This window comes from Bombina bombina, chromosome 3 (genome assembly GCF_027579735.1).
Source record: "Bombina bombina isolate aBomBom1 chromosome 3, aBomBom1.pri, whole genome shotgun sequence".
Lineage (NCBI taxonomy): Eukaryota > Metazoa > Chordata > Amphibia > Anura > Bombinatoridae > Bombina > Bombina bombina.
In genome coordinates, this window is record NC_069501.1 from 633,514,957 (window position 1) to 633,542,602 (window position 27,646).

A 27,646-nucleotide genomic window follows, 5' to 3' on the forward strand; every position below is an offset into this window, starting at 1 on the left:
GCAGTTGTTAATTATACAGTTCTACTGTATTTAATTGTCCTTTATTATTAACACAGCAGTAATGAATACACTCCTGTTCTCATGCTCTTACTCAGCATGTGTAGAAATGACAAATATCCTGTTTGTTTCACTTGATTTCTATAGTATTTATAGTAATTATCTTAATGAAAGGACTGCTATTTTATTTTTTAACAGTTTGAAATCGCTGTAATAACTGCATCAAATAATTTCAGTACAGATAAGCAGAAAATAAGAATATTTAATAATGGAATAAATATAGTTAAGCTTTGCACTGCAAATATCGTTCACTCCCCAGATAATAAATTTTGTATATGTATATATATTTAAAGAAAAATATATACTATGAAAATCCCTTTACAATCACATTACAATATAGCCATTCAATACTTTATTTCCCTGAAATTGTAGCAAAATTGCTATATTCTTTTGTATAAAATTAGTTTATTGCTAAAATAAGTATCTTTGCAGTATACATTTTTAAATAGTTTTTTTTTTTTTTTTTGCGACAACATGGTCTAAAACAGCTGCAGTTGAAGACTTGTAGCTCCATCATTCCACTTGTAAATGTGATCAGAAATAACAGTCCGGCATAGGGGGCAGGTTTTTTCTCTGTTGAACCATAATGAAATGCATTCTTCACAGAAAATGTGCTGAAAAAAAGAAGAGGGTTTACTTTTAATTTAGGAGGCGACTAAAATGAAGACATTTCCTGTTAACAAAATTCAGATGGAAAATAATATAACATAATATCTTTGTTTTATCTCCATAGATACATGTGAAATCAGATCAGTCAGCACAATTCTGCATTCTTCTTAAACATTACCACAACTTGAATTATTAAATCGCATTTTGCGCTGTATTTCAGCTTTTTTATTACAATGTAGAAAACCATCTTTGAGGTAGTTAAAATTTTCCAAAATTCAATAGGGGGATCTCTCTTTAACTATACCCTTCTACTTTATTCTGGTATCAATTTTGCTTCTACTTATTTCAGGGTATAAAAGTGTGGGTTACATCTCTGCTCCAGAGGTGTTAATGGGTCAGAGTTGAATGGATGAATCATGTAGGTTTTCAGTCTGACATTATTAGAACTGCTGATTACATAAACCGTTAGAGGGACATTAAACACTTTGAGAGACAGTAATATAAAATGATAAATCTTATATATAAAAAAACAAATTCTGCAATATACTTTCATTATTTTGTCCCCTTTTCTGTGTAATTCCATTCTGAAATTGTGAGCTTTTCCATTCCTGTTAGAAATGGTAGTACAGAACACTGTTCTATTCCACACAGTCATTGGCTGCACACTCTAGTGACCTATTTATAACTTTTCCTAATTGGCCACAGCCGAGAAGGTAACTTAAGTTACAACATGGCAGCTCCCATTGTTTTATAGACAATAAAAACAGAATTTATGCTTACCTGATAAATTACTTTCTCTTGCGGTGTATCCAGTCCACGGATTCATCCTTTACTTGTGGGATATTCTCATTCCCTACAGGAAGTAGCAAAGAGAGCACACAGCAAAGCTGTCCATATAGCACCCCCTCTAGCTCCACCCCCCAGTCATTCGACCAAAGGTTAGGAAGAAAAAGGAGAAACCATAGGGTGCAGTGGTGACTGTAGTTTAAACAAAAAATGTTTTACCTGACTTAAATGCCAGGGCGGGCCGTGGACTGGATACACCGCAAGAGAAAGTAATTTATCAGGTAAGCATAAATTCTGTTTTCTCTTGCTAGGTGTATCCAGTCCACGGATTCATCCTTTACTTGTGGGATACCAATACCAAAGCTTTAGGACACGATGAAGGGAGGGAACAAGACAGGTACCTTAAACGGAAGGCACCACTGCTTGCGAAACCTTTCTCCCAAAAATAGCCTCAGAAGAAGCAAAAGTATTGAATTTGTAAAATTTGCCAAAAGTATGCAGTGAAGACCAAGTCGCTGCCTTACAAATCTGTTCAACAGAAGCCTCATTTTTGAAAGCCCATGTGGAAGCCACTGCTCTGGTAGAATGAGCAGTAATTCTTTCAGGAGGCTGCTGGCCAGCAGTCTCATAGGCCAAACGGATGATGCTTTTCAGCCAAAAGGAAAGAGAGGTAGCAGTCACTTTCTGACCTCTCCTCTTACCAGAATAGATAAACAAGGAAGATGTTTGTCTGAAATCCTTAGTTGCTTGTAAATAGAACTTTAAAGCACGAACTACATCAAGATTGTGTAATAGACGTTCCTTCTTCGAAGATGGATTAGGACACAGAGAAGGAACAACTATTTCCTGGTTAATATTCTTGTTAGAAACAACTTTAGGAAGAAAACCAGGCTTGGTACGCAAAACTACCTTATCTGCGTGGAACACCAGGTAAGGTGAATCACACTGTAAGGCAGATAATTCTGAAACTCTTCGAGCAGAAGAGATAGCTATCAAAAACAAAACTTTCCAAGATAACAACTTAATGTCTATGGAATGTAAAGGTTCAAACGGAACCCCTTGAAGAACTGAAAGAACTAGATTCAAACTCCATGGCGGAGCCACAGGTTTATAGACAGGCTTGATTCTGACTAAAGCCTGAGCAAACGCTTGAACGTCTGGTACCTCTGCCAGACGCTTGTGTAACAGGATAGACAAAGCAGATATTTGTCCTTTTAAGGAACTAGCTGACAATCCTTTCTCCAGTCCTTCTTGGAGAAAGGACAATATCCTGGGAATCCTAATCTTACTCCATGAGTAACCCTTGGACTCACACCAACAAAGATATTTCCGCCATATCTTATGGTAGATTTTCCTGGTGACAGGCTTTCTAGCCTGAATCAGAGTATCTATAACTGACTCAGAGAACCCACGCTTTGATAGAATTAAGCGATCAATCTCCAAGCAGTCAGATGTAGAGAAACTAAATTTGGATGCTTGAACGGACCCTGTATTAGAAGATCCTGCCTCATTGGCAGTGTCCATGGTGGCACAGATGACATGTCCACTAGGTCTGCATACCAAGTCCTGCGTGGCCACGCAGGCGCTATCAGAATCACCAAAGCCTTCTCCTGCTTGATTCTGGCAACCAGACGCGGGAGGAGAGGAAACGGTGGAAAAACATAAGCCAGATTTAAGGATCAAGGCGCTGCTAGAGCATCTATCAATACTGCCTTGGGATCCCGGGACCTGGACCCGTAGAGAGGAAGTTTGGTGTTCTGACGGGACGCCATCTGATCCAACTCTGGGGTGCCCCATAGCTGAGTCAGCTGGGCAAATACCTCCGGGTGGAGTTCCCACTCCCCCGGGTGAAAAGTCTGACGACTTAGAAAATCCGCCTCCCAGTTGTCTACTCCTGGGATGTGAATTGCTGAGAGATGGCAGGAGTGATCCTCCGCCCACCTGATTATTTTGGTTACTTCCGTCATCGCTAGGGAACTCTTTGTTCCCCCCTGATGATTGACGTAAGCTACAGTCGTGATGTTGTCCGACTGAAATCTGATGAATTTGGCCGCCACTAGTTGAGGCCATGCCTGAAGAGCGTTGAATATCGCCCTCAGTTCCAGAATGTTTATCGGGAGAAGAGTTTCTTCCCGAGATCATAAGCCCTGAGCTTTCAGGGAGTCCCAGACCGCACCCCAGCCTAACAGACTGGCGTCGGTCGTTACGATGATCCACTCTGGCCTGCGGAAACATATTCCTTGAGACAGGTGATCCTGAGACAACCACCAGAGAAGAGAATCTCTGGTCTCCTGGTCCAACTGAATTTGAGGAGACAAATCTGCATAATCCCCATTCCACTGTTTGAGCATGCATAGTTGCAGTGGTCTGAGGTGTATCCGAGCAAAAGGGACTATGTCCATTGCCGCAACCATTATTCCGATTGTCTCCATGCACTGAGCCACAGATGGCCGAGGAATGGAATAAAGAGCTCGGCAAGTAGTTAAGAGTTTTAGCTTTCTGACCTCCGTCAGAAATATTTTCATTTCTACCGAGTCTATCAGGGTTCCTAGGAATGGAACTCTTGTGAGGGGGGAGAGAGAACTCTTTTTGCTGTTCACCTTCCACCCGTGAGACCTCAGAAAGGCCAATGCAATCTCCGTGTGAGACTTGGTTCTTTGGAAAGTTGACGCCAGAATTAAGATGTCGTCTAGGTAAGGCGCCACTGCTATGCCCCGCGGTCTTAGAACCTCCAGGAGGGACCCTATCACCTTTGTGAAAATTCTGGGAGCAGTGGCCAACCGAAAGGAAGAGCCACAAACTGAAAATGCTTGTCCAGAAAGGCGAACCTGAGGTACTGGTGATGATCTTTGTGGATAGGAATGTGCAGATACGCATCCTTTAGATCCACAGAAGTCATATATTGACCCTCCTGGATCATTGGTAAGATTGTCCGAATGGTCTCCATCTTGAACGATGGGACTCTGAGGAATTTGTTTAGAATTTTGAGATCCAGGATTGGTCTGAAAACATAATTTATGCTTACCTGATAAATTCCTTTCTTCTGTAGTGTGATCAGTCCACGGGTCATCATTACTTCTGGGATATTACTCCTCCCCAACAGGAAGTGCAAGAGGATTCACCCAGCAGAGCTGCATATAGCTCCTCCCCTCTACGTCACTCCCAGTCATTCGACCAAGGACCAACGAGAAAGGAAAAGCCAAGGGTGAAGTGGTGACTGGAGTATAAATTAAAAAATATTTACCTGCCTTAAAAACAGGGCGGGCCGTGGACTGATCACACTACAGAAGAAAGGAATTTATCAGGTAAGCATAAATTATGTTTTCTTCTGTTAAGTGTGATCAGTCCACGGGTCATCATTACTTCTGGGATACCAATACCAAAGCAAAAGTACACGGATGACGGGAGGGATAGGCAGGCTCTTTATACAGAAGGAACCACTGCCTGAAGAACCTTTCTCCCAAAAATAGCCTCCGATGAAGCAAAAGTGTCAAATTTGTAAAATTTGGAAAAAGTATGAAGCGAAGACCAAGTTGCAGCCTTGCAAATCTGTTCAACAGAAGCCTCATTCTTGAAGGCCCAAGTGGAAGCCACAGCTCTAGTAGAATGAGCTGTAATTCTTTCAGGAGGCTGCTGTCCAGCAGTCTCATAAGCTAAACGAATTATGCTACGAAGCCAAAAAGAAAGAGAGGTAGCGGAAGCTTTTTGACCTCTCCTCTGCCCAGAGTAAATGACAAACAGAGAAGACGTTTGTCGAAATTCCTTAGTTGCCTGTAAGTAAAATTTTAGAGCACGGACTACATCCAGGTTGTGCAGTAGACGTTCCTTCTTTGAAGAAGGATTTGGGCATAAAGAAGGAACAACAATCTCTTGATTGATATTCCTGTTAGTAACTACCTTAGGTAAGAACCCAGGTTTAGTACGCAGGACTACCTTATCCGAATGAAAAATCAAATAAGGAGAATCACAATGTAAGGCTGATAATTCAGAGACTCTTCGAGCCGAGGAAATAGCCATTAAAAATAGAACTTTCCAAGATAACAACTTTATATCAATGGAATGAAGGGGTTCAAACGGAACGCCCTGTAAAACATTAAGAACAAGGTTTAAACTCCATGGTGGAGCAACAGTTTTAAACACAGGCTTAATCCTGGCCAAAGCCTGACAAAAAGCCTGGACGTCAGGAACTTCTGACAGACGTTTGTGTAACAAAATGGACAGAGCTGAGATCTGTCCCTTTAATGAACTAGCAGATAAACCCTTTTCTAAACCTTCTTGTAGAAAAGACAATATCCTAGGAATCCTAACCTTACTCCAAGAGTAACCTTTGGATTCACACCAATATAGGTATTTACGCCATATCTTATGGTAAATCTTTCTGGTAACAGGTTTCCTAGCCTGTATTAAGGTATCAATAACTGACTCAGAAAACCCACGTCTTGATAAAATCAAGCGTTCAATTTCCAAGCAGTCAGCTTCAGAGAAGTTAGATTTTGATGTTTGAAGGGACCCTGTATCAGAAGGTCCTGTTTCAGAGGTAGAGACCAATGTGGACAGGATGACATGTCCACCAGGTCTGCATACCAAGTCCTGCGTGGCCACGCAGGTGCTATTAGAATCACTGATGCTCTCTCTTGTTTGATTCTGGCAATCAATCGAGGAAGCAACGGGAAGGGTGGAAACACGTAAGCCATCCTGAAGTCCCAAGGTGCTGTCAGAGCATCTATCAGGACTGCTCCTGGATCCCTGGATCTGGACCCGTAACGAGGAAGCTTGGCGTTCTGTCGAGACGCCATGAGATCTATCTCTGGTTTGCCCCAACGTCGAAGTATTTGGGCAAAGACCTCCGGATGAAGTTCCCACTCCCCCGGATGAAAAGTCTGACGACTTAAGAAATCCGCCTCCCAGTTCTCCACTCCCGGGATGTGGATTGCTGACAGGTGGCAAGAGTGAGACTCTGCCCAGCGAATTATCTTTGATACTTCCATCATAGCTAGGGAGCTTCTTGTCCCTCCCTGATGGTTGATGTAAGCTACAGTCGTGATGTTGTCCGACTGAAACCTGATGAACCCCCGAGTTGTCAACTGGGGCCAAGCCAGGAGGGCATTGAGAACTGCTCTCAATTCCAGAATGTTTATTGGCAGGAGACTCTCCTCCTGACTCCATTGTCCCTGAGCCTTCAGAGAATTCCAGACGGCACCCCAACCTAGAAGGCTGGCGTCTGTTGTTACAATTGTCCAGTCTGGTCTGCTGAATGGCATCCCCCTGGACAGATGTGGCCGAGAAAGCCACCATAGAAGAGAATTTCTGGTCTCTTGATCCAGATTCAGAGAAGGGGATAAGTCTGAGTAATCCCCATTCCACTGACTTAGCATGCACAGTTGCAGTGGTCTGAGGTGTAAGCGTGCAAAGGGTACTATGTCCATTGCCGCTACCATTAAGCCGATTACCTCCATGCATTGAGCCACTGACGGGTGTTGAATGGAATGAAGGGTGCGGCAAGCACTTTGAAGTCTTGTTAGCCTGTCCTCTGTCAGGTAAATCTTAATTTCTACAGAATCTATAAGAGTCCCCAGGAAGGGAACTCTTGTGAGTGGAACGAGTGAACTTTTCTTTTCGTTCACCTTCCATCCATGTGACCTTAGAAATGCCAGCACTAACTCTGTATGAGACTTGGCAGTTTGAAAGCTTGAAGCTTGTATCAGAATGTCGTCTAGGTATGGAGCTACCGAGATTCCCCGCGGTCTTAGTACTGCCAGAAGAGCACCCAGAACCTTTGTGAAGATTCTTGGAGCTGTAGCCAATCCGAATGGAAGAGCCACAAACTGGTAATGCCTGTCTAGGAAGGCAAACCTTAGGTACCGATAATGATCTTTGTGAATCGGTATGTGAAGGTAAGCATCTTTTAAATCTACAGTGGTCATGTACTGACCCTCTTGGATCATAGGTAAAATTGTCCGAATAGTCTCCATCTTGAACGATGGAACTCTTAGGAATTTGTTTAGGATCTTTAAGTCCAGGATTGGTCTGAAAGTTCCCTCTTTTTTGGGAACCACAAACAGATTTGAGTAAAACCCCTGACCCTGTTCCGATCGTGGAACTGGATGGATTACTCCCATTAACAAGAGCTCTTGTACGCAGCGTAGAAACGCCTCTTTCTTTGTCTGGATTGTTGACAATCTTGACAGATGAAATCTCTCTCTTGGAGGAGAGTATTTGAAGTCCAGAAGGTATCCCTGAGATATTATCTCTAGCGCCCAGGGATCCTGAACATCTCTTGCCCAAGCCTGGGCGAAGAGAGAAAGTCTGCCCCCCACTAGATCCGATCCCGGATCGGGGGCCCTCAATTCATGCTGTTTTAGGGGCAGCAGCAGGTTTCCTAGTCTGCTTGCCCTTGTTCCAGGACTGGTTAAGTTTCCAGCCTTGTCTGTAGCGAGCAACAGCTCCTTCCTGTTTTGGTGCAGAGGAAGTTGATGCTGCTCCTGCTTTGAAATTACGAAAGGAACGAAAATTAGACTGTCTAGTCTTGGCTTTGTCCTGAGGCAGGGCATGGCCTTTACCTCCTGTAATGTCAGCGATAATCTCTTTCAACCCGGGCCCGAATAAGGTCTGCCCTTTGAAAGGTATATTAAGCAATTTAGACTTAGAAGTAACATCAGCTGACCAGGATTTTAGCCACAGCGCCCTGCGTGCCTGAATGGCGAATCCTGAATTCTTCGCCGTAAGTTTAGTAAGATGTACTACGGCCTCCGAAATGAATGAATAAGCTAGTTTAAGGACTCTAAGCCTGTCCGTAATGTCGTCCAGAGTAGCTGAACCAATGTTCTCTTCCAGAGACTCAATCCAGAATGCCGCTGCAGCCGTGATCGGCGCAATGCATGCAAGGGGTTGCAATATAAAACCTTGTTGAACAAACATTTTCTTAAGGTAACCCTCTAATTTTTTATCCATTGGATCTGAAAAAGCACAGCTATCCTCCACCGGGATAGTGGTACGCTTAGCTAAGGTAGAAACTGCTCCCTCCACCTTAGGGACCGTTTGCCATAAGTCCCTTGTGGTGGCGTCTATTGGAAACATTTTTCTAAATATCGGAGGGGGTGAGAACGGCACACCGGGTCTATCCCACTCCTTAGTAACAATTTCAGTAAGTCTCTTAGGTATAGGAAAAACCTCAGTACTTGTCGGTAACGCAAAATATTTATCCAACCTACACATTTTCTCTGGTATTGCAACTGTGTTACAATCATTCAGAGCCGCTAACACCTCCCCTAGTAATACACGGAGGTTTTCCAGTTTAAATTTAAAATTTGAAATATCTGGATCCAGTCTGTTTGGATCAGAACCGTCACCCACAGAATGAAGTTCTCCGTCCTCATGTTCTGCCACCTGTGACGCAGTGTCTGACATGGCCCTAATATTATCAGCGCACTCTGTTCTCACCCCAGAGTGATCACGCTTACCTCTTAGTTCTGGTAATTTAGCCAAAACCTCAGTCATAACAGTAGCCATATCCTGTAATGTGATTTGTAATGGCCGCCCAGATGTACTCGGCGCTACAATATCACGCACCTCCCTCTGAGCGGGAGATGTAGGTACTGACACGTGAGGCGAGTTAGTCGGCATAACTCTCCCCTCGTTGTTTGGTGAAATTTGTTCAATTTGTACAGATTGACTTTTATTTAAAGTAGCATCAATACAGTTAGTACATAAATTTCTATTGGGCTCCACTTTGGCATTGCAACAAATGACACAGGTATCATCCTCTGAATCAGACATGTTTAACACACTAGCAAATAAACTTGCAACTTGGAAATACAATTCAATTAGAATAATATTAAAACGTACTGTGCCTTTAAGAAGCACAGAAGATCTATGACAGTTGAAAATTAATAAATTGAAACAGTTATAGCCTCAATCCTTGTAAACAACACAACTTTAGCAAAGGTTTAATCCCATTAGCAAAGATAACAAATTCTGAAAGCAGGAAACAAAATACAGAATAAACGTTTATCTCAGTCAAACTATAATTCTCACAGCTCTGCTGAGAGAAATTACCTCCCTCAAAAAAAGTTTTGAAGACCCCTGAGCTCTGTAGAGATGAACCGGATCATGCAGGGAATACAATGAGTTGCTGACTGAAATATTTGATGCGTAGTAAAAGCGCCAAAAAACGGCCCCTCCCCCTCACACACAGCAGTGAGGGAGAACAGAAACTGTCAGAAAACAGATTAAGCAACTGCCAAGTGGAAAAATAGTGCCCAAACATTTATTCACTCAGTACCTCAGCAAATGAAAACGATTTTACATTCCAGCAAAAACGTTAAACATAATCTCTAGTTATTAAACAGCTTTATGTATTTCTTACAGTGTAATTCTAGTGAAGTACCATTCCCCAGAATACTGAAGTGTAAAGTATACATACATGACAATATATCGGTATGGCAGGATTTTCTCATCAATTCCATTGTCAGAAAATAAAAACTGCTACATACCTCTATGCAGATTCATCTGCCCGCTGTCCCCTGATCTGAAGTTTACCTCTCCTCAGATGGCCGAGAAACAGCAATATGATCTTAACTACTCCGGCTAAAATCATAACAAAAACTCTGGTAGATTCTTCTTCAAACTCTGCCAGAGAGATAATAACACACTCCGGTGCTATTTTAAAATAACAAACTTTTGATTGAAGATATAAAACTAAGTATAATCACCATAGTCCTCTCACACATCCTATCTAGTCGTTGGGTGCAAGAGAATGACTGGGAGTGACGTAGAGGGGAGGAGCTATATGCAGCTCTGCTGGGTGAATCCTCTTGCACTTCCTGTTGGGGAGGAGTAATATCCCAGAAGTAATGATGACCCGTGGACTGATCACACTTAACAGAAGAAAGTTCCTTCTTTTTTGGGAAAAACAAACAGGTTTGAGTAAAACCCCAGTCCTTGTTCTGCAATTGGAACTGGGTGGATCACTCCCATTGTATGTAGATCTTCTACACAGCGTAAAAACGCCTGTTTCTTTGTCTGATCTGTAGACAGACAAGAAATGTGGAACCTTCCCCTTGGAGGAGAGTCCTTGAATTCTAGAAGGTATCCCGGGGCTACAATCTCTAATTCCCAAGGATCGTGTACATCTCTTGCCCAGGCCTGAGCGAAGAGAGAGAGTCTGCCCCCTACTAGATCCGGTCCCGGATCGGGGGCTACCCCTTCATGCTGTCTTGGTGGCAGCTGCAGGCTTTTTGGCCTGTTTACCCTTATTCCAGCCCTGGTAAGGTTTCCAGTTTGCCTTGGGCTGTGAAGCGTTACCCTCTTGCTTTGCAGCCGGAGAGGATGAAGCGGGGCCGTTCCTGAAATTGCGAAAGGAACGAAAATTAGCTTTGTTCTGTGTGTTAAAGGCTTTGTCCTGAGGGAGAGCATGGCCTTTTCCCCCGGTGAAATCTGAAATAATCTCTTTCAATTCAGGCCTGAATAGGGTCTTCCCTTTGAAAGGAATGTTCAAAAGCTTGGATTTAGACGACACATCGGCCGACCAGGACTTTAGCCATAGCGCCCTGCGCGCCAAAATGGCGAAACCTGAATTTTTCGTCACTAACTTAGCTATTTGGAAAGCGGCGTCAGTGATAAAAGAATTAGCTAGCTTTAGAGCCTTAATTCTATCCATAATTTCCTCATATGAGGTCTCCGTCTGGAGCGAGTCTTCCAGCGCCTCAAACCAGAAAGCAGCTGCAGTAGTTACAGGAATAATGCAGGCAATAGGTTGGAGAAGAAAACCTTGTTGAACAAAAATTTTCTTAAGTAAACCCTCTAATTTTTTATCCATAGGGTCTTTAAAAGCACAACTGTCTTCAATTGGTATGGTTGTGCGTTTAGCTAGTGTAGAAACAGCCCCCTCCACCTTAGGGACCGTCTGCCACGAGTCCCGCATGGGGTCAGATATGGGGAACATTTTCTTAAAAACAGGAGGGGGGACAAAAGGGACACCTGGCCTCTCCCACTCCCTAGTAACGATATCCGCAATCCTCTTAGGGACCGGAAACGCATCCGTGTAAACAGGGACCTCTAGGTACTTGTCCATTTTACACAATTTCTCTGGGATCACCAAAGTCATTCATCCAGAGTAGCTAATACCTCCCTAAGTAAAACACGGAGGTCTTCTAGTTTAAATTTAAAAGCCAATGTATCTGAATCTGTCTGGGGAGGAACCCTTCCTGAATCAGAGACTTCTCCCTCAGACATCAAATCCCTCGCTCCCACTTCAGAGCGTTGTGAGGGTATATCGGATACGGCTACCAAAGCGTCAGAATGTTCATAATCTGTTCTTAAAACGGAGCTATCACGATTTGCAGGTAACACGGGCAGTTTAGATAAGAAGGCTGTAAGAGAATTATCCATGACTGCCGCTAAGTCTTGTAATGTAAAAGGGTTAGACGCACTAGAGGTACTAGGCGTCGCTTGCGCGGGCGTAACTGGTTGTGACACTTGGGGAGAGGCAGACGGGCTACCCTCGTTACCTTCAGTCTGAGAATCATCTTGGGCCACATTCTTAAGTGCAACAATATGATCTTTAAAGTGTATAGACATATCAGTACAAGTGGGACACATTCTGAGAGGGGGTTCCACCATGGCTTCTAAACACATTGAACAAGGATTTTCCTTAGTGTCAGACATGTTTAACAGACTAGTAGAGTACACAAACAGGCTTGGAATCACTTTAATCAAATAAAAAACACAATTTGAAAAAAAGTTACTGTGCCTTTAAGAGATAAAGAGAGCACACAATTTTACAAAACGGTGAAAAATGCAGCAATCTTTCACAGTATGTAGCTAAAGCCTTAATAAGATTTCACCCCAAGTTTCAAAACGATTAACCCCTTAATGCCCAAACCGGAGCAGCATAAAGCCAACACCTGGTTAAATCACTACAGCACCTTGCCACAGCCTTGCTGTGGCCCTACCTTCCCTTAGGGATTAGATTTTGGGGAATATAGCTTCTTTTAGGCCCTCAAACATCAGCAGGACCCTCCATGTGAAACAGCATGAACTTATCTGCAATTCTAAGTGCGCATCTGAGACGCGAAATTAGGCCCCTCCCACTCTACTCCGGAGCTGTGAGGCCTAGTAAATCACTCCTAAGTGACTAAAAAACAGCCATGTGGTAATAACCCCAGAAAAAACCCAAAAACATAATTTATGTAAGAACTTACCTGATAAATTCATTTCTTTCATATTAGCAAGAGTCCATGAGCTAGTGACGTATGGGATATACATTCCTACCAGGTGGGGCAAAGTTTCCCAAACCTTAAAATGCCTATAAATACACCCCTCACCACACCCACAATTCAGTTTAACGAATAGCCAAGAAGTGGGGTGATAAGAAAGGAGCGAAAGCATAAAAAAAAATAAGGAATTGGAATAATTGTGCTTTATACAAAAAAATCATAACCACCACAAAAAAAGGGTGGGTCTCATGGACTCTTGCTAATATGAAAGAAATTAATTTATCAGGTAAGTTCTTACATAAATTATGTTTTCTTTCATGTAATTAGCAAGAGTCCATGAGCTAGTGACGTATGGGATAGCAGATACCCAAGATGTGGAACTTCCACGCAAGAGTCACTAGAGAGGGAGGGATAAAATAAAGACAGCCAATTCCGCTGAAAAATAATCCACAACCCAAATCAAAAGTTTTAATCTTTATAATAAAAAAAACTGAAATTATAAGCAGACGAATCAAACAGAAACAGCTGCCTGAAGTACTTTTCTACCAAAAACTGCTTCAGAAGAAGGAAACACATCAAAATGGTAGAATTTAGTAAAAGTATGCAAAGAAGACCAAGTCGCTGCTTTGCAAATCTGATCAACAGAAGCTTCATTCCTAAAAGCCCAGGAAGTAGAAACTGACCTAGTAGAATGAGCCGTAATTCTTTGAGGCGGAGACTTACCCGACTCCACGTAAGCATGATGAATCAAAGACTTTAACCAAGACGCCAAAGAAATGGCAGAAGCTTTCTGACCTTTCCTGGGACCAGAAAAAACAACAAATAGACTAGAAGTCTTTCTAAAATCTTTCCTTAGAATTCTTAGGATTAGGACATAATGAAGGGACAACAATTTCTCTACTAATGTTGTTAGAATTCACAACCTTAGGCAAAAATTGAAAAGAAGTCTGAAACACCGCCTTATCCTGATGAAAAATCAGAAAAGGAGATTCACAAGAAAGAGCAGATAATTCAGAAACTCTTCTAGCAGAAGAGATAGCCAAAAGGAACAGTACTTTCCAAGAAAGTAATTTAATGTCCAGAGAATGCATAGGCTCAAATGGAGGAGCCTGTAAAGCTGTCAAAACCAAATTAAGACTCCAAGGAGGAGAGATTGGCTTAATAACAGGTTTGATACGGACCAAATTTAGCAAAGAAAGAGAAAGTATACACTTATAGCACTCCTAGGTCTGTAAATAAATTGAATCTAACTGGATGATACAAATTATTCCCTAAGGAATAAGTGGAAGGGGAGAAAACAGATTGCAATTAAAATATAACTTTTATTGGGTTACGTTAAAAATAGGAATACACTTAAAATCACTCTTAAGCACCGATTTTCCTGATGTCAGCAAATTAGTACAAGTAAAGGTTATTGCTCCTAGTACTTAGGTGTTGATTGTGGGCTGGAGTGGGTGCTGCTATATACTTGTATCAGGAGATCTGATATACCAATTTAATGAAGTCCAAAGTTACTAATTCTTATGTGAGAATTAAGTATATGATATATTCTTTATATCTCAATAGTGATATATCTTAGCGGAGCTTGGTTTGGATTAAACACTGGATATATAATTTTTAATATTTCTGCTTGTTGCCAAGGTGGGATTATATATACCCAATTTATTATTTGGATTCTGAATAGAATCTCTTAACTCCGCTTTTAAGTATTAGCAGTTGCCTACCTCCGGATTGAAGAGTAGGCTGTTCCCTCCACAATAACAGAAGCTAACCTTCATATATGCTTTTAAATTGTATCTGAATAATTGAACTACAATTTTATCTTTATTGAGACAATGTATATTGTTGTTGTACTTAATAGACTTATGTGTATTGGTTTCTCTGCGATTGTAAATAACGATCGTTGCTGTTTGGTGTGCTTAAACTATAATTTCAAAGATTATGTTCTTTAGTCTCTGCACTTGAGCTGTATGTGCTTCCGACTTGTGAATCATACACAGTTTGTATATTATGAATGAACTTCGGTAAGATTTATCTGCTCACAGTTTCTTTAATATCAGTTTAAATAGCTCTCTGTGATGCGGCAGTAGAAAATCTTATATGTCGCAACATTGGAGCTTATCTGATTCTATCATCACAGAATGATTAAGTACCCATCTGGATAAATCACAATATACTGGTGATTAAATAATGTAGTTTCTTAGTATAATGAAACGTATCTGTTCTCAGTGACAACAAAATTTAAGCAGATAGACGTACAAGCATTCCGCTTATGTTGTGAGTCTATAAGATTATAACCTAATGTTCGGATCAATTTCCACACTTGCAGTAAATTATACTTAATCTGTGTACATTTCACTTTGCATACAGACAGGATTGCCCCGGAAATAGGTTTGTGCACTATTCTGTTGTATAAGCTGTATTAACGGCAGAAATTATGCATACGTGATCAAGCTGCACATACTCATTTAGTCCAAAGCTAATATGATAGTGCTCTGAATATATTTTGTGCACCTTAGTTATGTAAAACACAGTTATCTTACAACAAGCGGTATCATGGATGTGGATGTATACCAAATGCAACTCGAAGTGAGTTAAATTATTAGGCAGTAGCGCCAAACAAAGTTCTATTATTAAGTCTTTATATATTTTGCAAATTGAAGTTAGCTAATACAGGAGAGATAGTACTTGCGATAATATTCAGTATCAGCACCATATATTCAACACATGATTAGATCTGAGCGTTCATTATCAAGTGAAACCGTGGCTGACTACAGTAATTTGCGGTAGCTTAAGGCTGTCTAAAAACACAGGAGCTCCTAGGACTCCTCACCATTGCCCTATCGTCCCTAACATGTTTCGCAACTAAACGTTGCTTTTTCAAAGGTGAACGCACCGCAATATTCACTACTCAGAGCGGAGAGCAAATGGATCTTTCTTTTGAACTCAGTCCAACCATATGGATTAAATGAAGTAAATAATTTTACTCCTTTCTTGTAAAATCTGATTGTCTATGTAAGGTAGACAGCAAATCACAGAAACAGTATTTTGTCAACGTTACACTTAATACACACTCACACACTAAGTCACTAGATAAGTGATGGTGCACTCACTTCAACACCACGGAAAGTGATTTTTTATTAATGGTTTATTCACGCCCCTATACAATTTTATATATCCCTTTTTTCATATCTCCTCTACAAGATTATAACCACACACGAGATTGCACTCCTTAGGGGTCAAAAAAATCCCCCCTGTTCACAATATAATGTACACAGCAATTCCAGTCAGGTTGATGTTATAACACACATTTCCCCTCCCCTTTTTTGATTTATTCCTGTACTTTATTGATGAATCCTTTCATTTATTATTTGTCCTCTAATGTTTGGAATCACGATGTAACACGTTAGTTCACAATATAATTATCCCCATATATTATATATTGGGTTTCACACAGATCACAATCTTAGGTATAGTTAGGTATAGTAACAAAATAAGAACACTTCAGGATAAGAAAATATGTATATCATAATGATACTAACTTTTGCACAGAGTAACTGTGGTTAATACAATATCAGCCACCTCTGTCAACATATTTGGAAAATAAAACTTTTCAAAAAGACTAATTGCTTTTTCTATACCATATTCGCATCAGTATTTAATTTCAGGTTTGGGAAGAACTCAAGAATAAGCTCGTAATTAGAATTAAATGGACTGCCCTAACAGTAGTATTCAGATGCGTCTCTACACGTCAATCATTAGCTCATCTCACATCATTGGTCTGAATTACATTACACGCCTATTGGGGGCGTGTTTCTAACGGCCTTAAATAGCCGCGAATATTGCGGCGCGTTCACCTTTGAAAAAGCAACGTTTAGTTGCGAAACATGTTAGGGACGATAGGGCAATGGTGAGGAGTCCTAGGAGCTCCTGTGTTTTTAGACAGCCTTAAGCTACCGCAAATTACTGTAGTCAGCCACGGTTTCACTTGATAATGAACGCTCAGATCTAATCATGTGTTGAATATATGGTGCTGGTACTGAATATTATCGCAAGTACTATCTCTCCTGTATTAGCTAACTTCAATTTGCAAAATATATAAAGACTTAATAATAGAACTTTGTTTGGCGCTACTGCCTAATAATTTAACTCACTTCGAGTTGCATTTGGTATACATCCACATCCATGATACCGCTTGTTGTAAGATAACTGTGTTTTACATAACTAAGGTGCACAAAATATATTCAGAGCACTATCATATTAGCTTTGGACTAAATGAGTATGTGCAGCTTGATCACGTATGCATAATTTCTGCCGTTAATACAGCTTATACAACAGAATAGTGCACAAACCTATTTCCGGGGCAATCCTGTCTGTATGCAAAGTGAAATGTACACAGATTAAGTATAATTTACTGCAAGTGTGGAAATTGATCCGAACATTAGGTTATAATCTTATAGACTCACAACATAAGCGGAATGCTTGTACGTCTATCTGCTTAAACTTTGTTGTCACTGAGAACAGATACGTTTCATTATACTAAGAAACTACATTATTTAATCACCAGTATATTGTGATTTATCCAGATGGGTACTTAATCATTCTGTGATGATAGAATCAGATAAGCTCCAATGTTGCGACATATAAGATTTTCTACTGCCGCATCACAGAGAGCTATTTAAACTGATATTAAAGAAACTGTGAGCAGATAAATCTTACCGAAGTTCATTCATAATATACAAACTGTGTATGATTCACAAGTCGGAAGCACATACAGCTCAAGTGCAGAGACTAAAGAACATAATCTTTGAAATTATAGTTTAAGCACACCAAACAGCAACGATCGTTATTTACAATCGCAGAGAAACCAATACACATAAGTCTATTAAGTACAACAACAATATACATTGTCTCAATAAAGATAAAATTGTAGTTCAATTATTCAGATACAATTTAAAAGCATATATGAAGGTTAGCTTCTGTTATTGTGGAGGGAACAGCCTACTCTTCAATCCGGAGGTAGGCAACTGCTAATACTTAAAAGCGGAGTTAAGAGATTCTATTCAGAATCCAAATAATAAATTGGGTATATATAATCCCACCTTGGCAACAAGCAGAAATATTAAAAATTATATATCCAGTGTTTAATCCAAACCAAGCTCCGCTAAGATATATCACTATTGAGATATAAAGAATATATCATATACTTAATTCTCACATAAGAATTAGTAACTTTGGACTTCATTAAATTGGTATATCAGATCTCCTGATACAAGTATATAGCAGCACCCACTCCAGCCCACAATCAACACCTAAGTACTAGGAGCAATAACCTTTACTTGTACTAATTTGCTGACATCAGGAAAATCGGTGCTTAAGAGTGATTTTAAGTGTATTCCTATTTTTAACGTAACCCAATAAAAGTTATATTTTAATTGCAATCTGTTTTCTCCCCTTCCACTTATTCCTTAGGGAATAATTTGTATCATCCAGTTAGATTCAATTTATTTACAGACCTAGGAGTGCTATAAGTGTATACTTTCTCTTTCTTTGCTAAATACGGTTTTATACACAGCACCCACATCCTGACAAATTATTAAATAAGTGTAGGAATTAAGGTCGTATACGCTAGTAGTGCCATTGGTTTCCTTTTAAATTTCGTTGATACGGACCAAAGCCTGTACAAAACAATGAATATCAGGAAGATTAGCAATCTTTCTGTGAAAAATAACAGAAAGAGCAGAAATGTGTCCTTTCAAAGTACTTGTAGACAAACCTTTATCCAAACCATCCTGAAGAAATTGTAAAATTCTAGGAATTCTGAAAGAATGCCAGGAGAATTTATGAGAAGAACACCAAAAGATGTAAGTCTTCCAAACTCGATAAATCTTTCTAGAGACAGATTTTCGAGCCTGTAACATAGTATTAATCACTGAGTCAGAGAAACCTCTATGACTAAGAATTAAGCGTTCAATCTCCATACCTTCAAATTTAATGATTTGAGATCCTTATGGAAAAAAGGGCCTTGAGATAGAAGGTCTGGCCTTAACGGAAGTGTCCAAGGTTGGCAACTGGCCATCCGAACGAGATCCGCAAACCAAAACCTGTGTGGCCATGCTGGAGCTACCAGCAGTACAAATGAGCGCTCCATTAGAATTTTGGAAATTACTTTCGGAAGAAGAACTAGAGGCGGAAAGATATAAGCAGGATGATAATGCCAAGGAATTGACAACGCATCCACTGCTTCCGCCTGAGGATCCTGGGATCTGGACAGATACCTGGGAAGTTTCTTGTTCAGATGAGAGGCCATCAGATCTATTTCTGGAAATCCCCAGATTTGAACAATCTGAAGAAAAACCTCTGGATGAAGAGACCATTCGCCCGGATGCAACGTCTGGCGACTGAGATAATCCGCTTCCCAATTGTCTATACCTGGAATGTGAACCGCAGAAACTAGACAGGAGCTGGATTCCACCCAAACAAGTATCCAAGATACTTCTTTCATAGCTCGAGGACTGTGAGTCCCCCCTTGATGATTGACATATGCCACGGTCGTGACATTGTCTGTCTGAAAACAAATAAACGATTCCCTCTTCAGAAGAGGCCAGAACTGAAGAGCTCTGAAAATCGCACGGAGTTCCAAAATGTTGATTGGTAATCTCGCCTCCTGAGATTTCCAAACCCCTTGCGCTTTCAGAGATCCCCAAACAGCTCCCTAACCTGATAGACTCGCATCTGTTGAGATCACAGTCCAGGTTGGACTGCACCACTGGTTCAGCATACAAAGCTGGAGTGGTCTCGTGTGAAAACGAGCAAAAGGGATCGCGTCCGATGCAGCAGTCATGAGACCTAAAATCTCCATGCATAATGCTACCGAAGGGAACAATTGAGACTGAAGGTTTCGACAGGCTGAAACCAATTTCAGACGTCTCTTTTCTGTCAGAGACAAAGTCATGGACACTGAATCTATTTGGAAACCTAAAAAGGTTACCCTTGTCTGAGGAATCAAGGAACTCTTTGGCAAATTGATCCTCCAGCACAAGTTGATTCGTATGAGATTCTGCAGAACGTGAAGACTGAGCAAGTACCAAGATATCGTCCAAATAAGGAAATACCGCAATACCCCGTTCTCTGATTACAGAGAGAAGGGCACCGAGAACCTTCGAAAAGATCCTTGGCGCTGTTGCTAGACCAAATGGAAGAGCAATAAACTGGTAATGCTTGTCTAGAAAAGAGAATCTCCGAAACTGATAGTGATCTGGATGAATTGGAATATGCAGGTATGCATCCTGTAAATCTATTGTAGACATATAATGCCCTTGCTGAACAAAAGGCAGAATAGTTCTTATAGTCACCATTTTGAATGTTGGTATCCTTACATAACGATTCAATATTTTTAGATCCAGAACCGGTCTGAAAGAATTCTCTTTCTTTGGTACGATGAATAGATTTGAATAAAACCCCAGACCCTGTTCCAGAACTGGAACTGGTATAATTACCCCAGCTAACTCTAGGTCTGAAACACATTTCAGAAACGCCTGAGCCTTCACTGGATTGACTGGAATGCGTGAGAGAAAGAATCTTCTCACAGGCGGTCTTATTTTGAAACCTATTCTGTACCCTTGCGAAACAAGGTTCTGAATCCAAAGATTGTGAACCGAATTGATCCAAACATCTTTGAAAAAACGTAACCTGCCCCCTACCAGCTGTGCTGGAATGAGGGCCGCACCTTCATGCGGATTTAGGAGCTGGTTTTGACTTTCTGGAAGGCTTAGATTTATTCCAGACTGGATTAGGTTTCCAATCGGAAACCGTTCCTTTAGGGAAGGATCGGGCTTCTGCTCCTTCTGACGAAAGGAACGAAAACGATTAGCAGCCCTGAAATTACCTTTAGATTTTTTTCCCTGAGGCAAAAAGGCACCCTTCCCTCCAGTAACAGTTGAAATTATAGAATCCAACTGAGAGCCAAACAACTTATTACCTTGGAAAGAGAGAGAAAGCAAAGTTGACTTAGAAGTCATATCTACATTCCAGGATTTAAGCCACAAAGCTCATCTAGCTAAAATAGCTAAAGACATATACCGGACATCAACTCTAATGATATAAAAAATGGCATCACAGACAAAGTTATTAGCGTGTTGAAGAAGTTTAACAAGGGCTATATGTATTATGATCTGTCACTTGTTGCGCTAAAGCCTCCAACCAAAAAGTTGAAGCTGCAGCAACATCAGCCAAAGAGATAGCAGGTCTAAGAAGATTACCTGAACATAAATAAGCTTTTCTTAAAAAAGATTCAATCTTCCTATCTAAAGGATCTTTAAACCTTTACCCTTGTTCCAGCCTTGCATTGGTTTTGTAAGTGCTATCTGCCGTAGGAATAGCAGTACGTTTGGCTAGAGTAGAGATAGCCCCATCGACTTTAGGGATTTTATCCCAAAATTCCAATCTATCAGATGGCACTGGGTACAATTTCTTAAACCTTGGAGAAGGAGTAAATGAAGTACCCAGACTATCCCATTCCCTAGCAATCACATCTGAGATAGCATCAGGAACTGGAAAAACTTCCGGAATTAACACATGCGGTTTATAAACCGAATTTAAACGTTTAGCAGTTCTAGTATCTAGAGGACTGGACTCCTCCATATCTAAAGCAATCAAAACTTCTTTAAGTAATGAACGAATAAACTCCATCTTAAATAAATATGAAGATTTATTAGTATCAATATCTGAGGTAGAATCTTCTGAACCAGAAAAAACCTCATCAGAAACAGATAAGTCAGAATGATGGCGGTCACCTAAAAATTAATCTGAAATGTGAGAAGTTTTTAAAAGACCTTTTACGTTTACTAGAAGGAGGAATAACAGACAGAGCCTTCTTAATAGAATTAGAAACAAATTATTTTATATTAACAGGAACATCCTGAACAATAGCTGTTGAAGGAACAACAACAGGTAAAGGTTTATTACTAATGGAAACAGAATCGGCATTGGAAAGTTTATCATGACAGCTTTCACAAACTACAGCTGGAGGAACAGTTACCACAAGTTTACAACATATGCACTTAACTTTGGTAGAACCAGCATCAGGCAGCATCTGTCCATTAGTTGATTTTGATTCAGGGTCAGGAGGAGACATCTCGCAATATGTAATAGAAAAAACAGAATTTATGCTTACCTGATAAATTATTTTCTCCAACGGTGTGTCCGGTCCACGGCGTCATCCATAACTTGTGGGAATATTCTCTTCCCCAACAGGAAATGGCAAAGAGCACAGCAAAAGCTGTCCATATAGTCCCTCCCAGGCTCCAAAACCCCCTTCATTCGACCGACGGTTAGGAGAAAAAAAGGAGAAACTATAGTGTGCCGTGGTGACTGTAGTGTATAGAGAAAGAAATTTTTCAAACCTGATTAAAAAACCAGGGCGGGCCGTGGACCGGACACACCGTTGGAGAAAGTAATTTATCAGGTAAGCATAAATTCTGTTTTCTCCAACATTGGTGTGTCCGGTCCACGGCGTCATCCATAACTTGTGGGAACCAATACTAAAGCTTTAGGACACGGATGAAGGGAGGGAGCAAATCAGGTTACCTAAACAGAAGGCACCACTGCTTGCAAAACCTTTCTCCCAAAAATAGCCTCCGAAGAAGCAAAAGTATCAAATTTGTAAAATTTGGCAAAAGTGTGCAGAGAAGACCAAGTCGCTGCCTTACATATCTGATCAACAGAAGCCTCATTCTTGAAGGCCCATGTGGAAGCCACAGCCCTAGTAGAGTGAGCTGTGATTCGTTCAGGAGGCTGCCGTCCGGCAGTCTCATAAGCCAATCGGATGATGCTTTTCAGCCAGAAAGAAAGAGAGGTAGCAGTAGCTTTTTGTCCTCTCCTCTTACCAGAATAAACGACAAACAAGGAAGAAGTTTGTCTGAAATCCTTTGTTGCTTCTAAATAGAACTTTAAAGCACGGACTACATCTAAATTGTGTAACAAACGTTCCTTCTTTGAAACTGGATTCGGACACAAAGAAGGAACAACTATTTCCTGGTTAATGTTCTTGTTGGAAACAACTTTTGGAAGAAAACCAGGCTTGGTACGCAAAACAACCTTATCTGAATGGACCACCAGATAGGGTGGGTCACACTGCAAAGCAGATAATTCAGAAACTCTTCTAGCAGAAGAAATAGCAACCAAAAACAAAACTTTCCAGGATAGTAACTTGATATCTATGGAATGTAAGGGTTCAAACGGAACCCCTTGAAGAACTGAAAGAACTAAGTTTAGACTCCAGGGAGGAGTCAAAGGTCTGTAAAAAGGCTTGATTCTAACCAAAGCCTGTACAAAAGCTTGTACATCTGGCACAGCTGCCAGTCGTTTGTGTAACAAGACAGATAAAGCAGAAATCTGTCCTTTCAGAGAACTCGCTGACAATCCCTTATCCAAACCTTCTTGGAGAAAGGAGAGGATCCTAGGAATTTTAATCTTACTCCAGGAGAATCCCTTGGATTCACACCAACAGATATATCTTTTCCATATTTTATGGTAAATCTTTCTAGTCACAGGTTTTCTGGCTTGGACCAGAGTATCTATCACTGAATCTGAAAACCCACGCTTGGATAAAATCAAGCGTTCAATTTCCAAGCAGTCAGCTGCAGAGAAACTAGATTTGGATGTTCGAATGGACCTTGTACTAGAAGATCCTGTCTCAAAGGTAGCTTCCATGGTGGAGCCGATGACATATTCACCAGGTCTGCATACCAAGTCCTGCGTGGCCAGGCAGGAGCTATCAAAATCACAGAGGCCTTCTCCTGTTTGATCCTGGCTACAAGCCTGGGAAGGAGAGGGAACGGTGGAAACGCATAAGCTAGGTTGAACGACCAAGGCGCCACTAATGCATCCACTAGAGTCGCCTTGGGATCCCTGGATCTGGACCCGTAGCAAGGAACCTTGAAGTTCTGACGAGACGCCATCAGATCCATGTCTGGAATGCCCCATAATTGAGTCAACTGGGCAAACACCTCCGGGTGAAGTTCCCACTCCCCCGGATGGAAAGTCTGACGACTCAGATAATCCGCCCAAATGATCCTCCGCCCATTTGATGATTTTGGACACCTCTCTCATCGCCAAGGAACTCCTTGTTCCCCCCTGATGGTTGATGTAAGCTACAGTCGTCATGTTGTCTGACTGGAATCTTATGAATCCGGCCTTCGCTAGTTGAGGCCAAGCCCGGAGAGCATTGAATATCGCTCTCAGTTCCAGGATGTTTATCGGGAGAAGAGACTCTTCCCGAGACCATAGACCCTGAGCTTTCAGGGAATCCCAGACCGCGCCCCAGCCTAATAGACTGGCGTCAGTCGTGACAATGACCCACTCTGGTCTGCGGAAAACTCATTCCCTGGGACAGGTGATCCTGGGTCAACCACCAACGGAGTGAGTCTCTGGTCATCTGGTCTACTTGAATCATTGGAGACAAGTCTGTATAGTCCCCATTCCACTGCTTGAGCATGCACAGTTGTAATGGTCTTAGATGAATTTGAGCAAAAGGAACTATGTCCATTGCTGCAACCATCAGCCCTACTACTTCCATGCACTGAGCTATGGAAGGCTGCAGAATAGAGTGAAGAACTTGACAAGCGTTTAGAAGCTTTGACTTTCTGACTTCTGTCAGGAAGATCTTCATTTCTAAAGAATCTATTATTGTTCCCAGAAAGGGAACTCTTGTCGACGGAGACAGGGAACTCTTTTCTACGTTCACCTTCCACCCGTGAGATCTGAGAAAGGCTAGAACAATGTCTGTATGAGCCTTTGCTTTGGAAAGAGACGACGCTTGGATTAGAATGTCGTCCAGATAAGGTGCCACTGCAATACCCCTTGGTCTTAGGACCGCTAGAAGGGACCCGAGCACCTTTGTGAAAATCCTTGGAGCAGTGGCTAGCCCAAATGGGAGAGCCACGAACTGGTAATGTTTGTCCAGAAAGGCAAACCTTAGGAACTGATGATGATCTTTGTGGATAGGAATATGTAGATACGCATCCTTTAAATCCACGGTAGTCATAAATTGACCCTCCTGGATTGTAGGTAAAATTATTTGAATGGTTTCCATTTTGAACGATGGAACTCTGAGAAATTTGTTTAGAATTTTTAAATCCAGAATTGGTCTGAAAGTTCCCTCTTTTTTGGGAACTACAAACAGATTTGAGTAAAACCCCTGACCTTGTTCCACAGGTGGAACTGGGTGTATCACTCCCATCTTTAACAGGTCTTCTACACAATGTAAGAATGCCTGTCTCTTTATTTGGTTTGAAGATAAGTGAGACATGTGGAACCTTCCCTTTGGGGGAAGTTCCTTGAATTCTAGAAGATAACCCTGAGAGACTATTTCTAGTGCCCAGAGATCCTGAACATCTCTTGCCCAAGCCTGAGCAAAGAGAGAGAGTCTGCCCCCTACTAGATCCGGTCCCGGATCGGGGGCTACCCCTTCATGCTGTGTTGGTAGCAGCAGCAGGCTTCTTGGCCTGTTTACCCTTGTTCCAGCCTTGCATTGGTTTCCAAGCTGGTTTAGTCTGGGAATCGTTACCCTCTTGTCTAGAGGCTGCAGAGTTGGAAGCCGGTCCGTTCCTGAAATTGCGAAAGGAACGAAAATTGAACTTATTCTTAGCCTTAAAAGGTCTATCTTGTGGGAGGGCATGGTCCTTTCCCCCAGTGATGTCTGAAATAATCTCTTTCAATTCTGGCCCAAAAAGGGTCTTACCTTTGAAAGGGATATTGAGCAATTTTGTCTTGGAAGATACATCCGCCGACCAAGACTTTAGCCAGAGCCCTCTGCGCGCCACAATTGCAAACCCTGAATTTTTCGCCGCTAACTGCAAAGCGGCGTCTAAAATAAAGGAATTAGCTAACTTAAGTGCGTGAATTCTGTCCATGACTTCCTCATACAGAGTCTCCCTACTGAGCGACTTTTCCAGTTCCTCGAACCAGAACCACGCCGCTGTAGTGACAGGAATAATGCACGAAATAGGTTGAAGGAGGTAACCTTGCTGTACAAAAATCTTTTTAAGCAAACCCTCCAATTTTTTATCCATAGGATCTTTGAAAGCACAATTGTCCTCAATAGGAATGGTCGTGCGCTTGGCTAGTGTAGAAACCGCCCCCTCGACCTTAGGGACTGTCTGCCATAAGTCCTTCCTGGGGTCGACCATAGGGAACAATTTCTTAAATATAGGAGGAGGGACAAAAGGTATGCCTGGCTTCTCCCACTCCTTATTCACTATGTCCGCCACCCGTTTAGGTATCGGAAAAGCATCAGGGTGCACTGGGACCTCTAGGAACTTGTCCATCTTGCACAATTTTTCTGGGATGACCAGATTGTCACAATCATCCAGAGTAGATAGCACCTCCTTAAGTAATGCGCGGAGATGCTCTAATTTAAATTTAAAATGTCACAACATCAGGTTCTGCCTACTGAGAAATTCTTCCTGTATCAGAAGTTTCCCCATCTGACAAACCCTCCCTCACTGCCACTTCAGATTGGTGTGAGGGTATGACAGAAAAATTATCATCAGCGCCCTCCTGCTCTACAGTGTATAAAACAGAGCAATCGCGCTTTCTCTGAAATGCTGGCATTTTGGATAAAAACATAATTTATGCTTACCTGATAAATTTATTTCTCTTGTAGTGTATTCAGTCCACGGATCATCCATTACTTATGGGATATATTCCCTTCCCAACAGGAAGTTGCAAGAGGATCACCCAAAGCAGAGCTGCTATATAGCTCCTCCCCTCACATGTCATATCCAGTCATTCGACCGAAACAAGACAAGAAAGGAGAAACCATAGGGAGCAGTGGTGACTGGAGTTTTAATTAAAATTTAGATCTGCCTTAAAAAAGACAGGGCGGGCCGTGGACTGAATACACTACAAGAGAAATAAATTTATCAGGTAAGCATAAATTATTTTTTCTCTTGTTAAGTGTATTCAGTCCACGGATCATCCATTACTTATGGGATACCAATACCAAAGCTAAAGTACACGGATGATGGGAGAGACAAGGCAGGAACTTAAACGGAAGGAACCACTGCCTGTAGAACCTTTCTCCCAAAAACAGCCTCCGAAGAAGCAAAAGTGTCAAATTTGTAAAATTTTGAAAAAGTGTGAAGCGAAGACCAAGTTGCAGCCTTGCAAATCTGTTCAAAAGAGGCCTCATTCTTAAAGGCCCAGGTGGAAGCCACAGCTCTAGTGGAATGAGCTGTAATTCTTTCAGGGGGCTGCTGTCCAGCAGTCTCATAAGCTAAACTTATTATGCTACGAAGCCAAAAGGAAAGAGAGGTTGCCGAAGCTTTTTGACCTCTCCTCTGTCCAGAGTACACGACAAACAGGGAAGAAGTTTGACGAAAATCTTTAGTTGCCTGTAAATAGAACTTCAGGGCACGGACTACGTCCAGATTATGCAAAAGTCGTTCCTTCTTTGAAGAAGGATTAGGACATAATGATGGAACAACAATCTCCTGATTGATATTCCTGTTAGAAACTACCTTAGGTAAAAACCCAGGTTTAGTACGCAGAACTACCTTGTCTGAATGGAAAATCAGATAAGGAGAATCACAATGTAAGGCAGATAACTCAGAGACTCTTCGAGCCGCGGAAATAGCCATCAGAAACAGAACTTTCCAAGATAAAAGCTTAATATCAATGGAATGAAGGGGTTCAAACGGAACCCCTTGAAGAACTTTAAGAACCAAGTTTAAGCTCCACGGAGGAGCAACAGTCTTAAACACAGGCTTAATCCTAGCCAAAGCCTGACAAAAAGCCTGGACGTCTGGAACTTCTGCCAGACGTTTGTGTAAGAGAATAGACAGAGCAGAAATCTGTCCCTTTAACGAACTAGCAGATAAGCCCTTTTCTAAACCCTCTTGTAGAAAGGACAATATCCTAGGAATCCTAACCTTACTCCATGAGTAACTCTTGGATTCGCACCAATATAAATATTT

At 41.4% G+C, this 27,646-nt stretch overlaps 1 protein-coding gene across 1 annotated transcript in view; it reads right to left on the reverse strand.

Moving 5' to 3' along the window:
• Positions 1-239: 239 nt before the first annotated feature.
• Positions 240-27,646, reverse strand: part of RNFT1 (ring finger protein, transmembrane 1) — a 142,155-nt gene continuing 114,748 nt past the window's right edge. Inside the window, exon 9 of the mRNA XM_053707339.1 lies at positions 240-671. Coding sequence (XP_053563314.1) covers positions 537-671 — 135 coding nt within the window. The 3' untranslated portion in view covers positions 240-536. The remainder of the gene's footprint in view (positions 672-27,646) is intronic.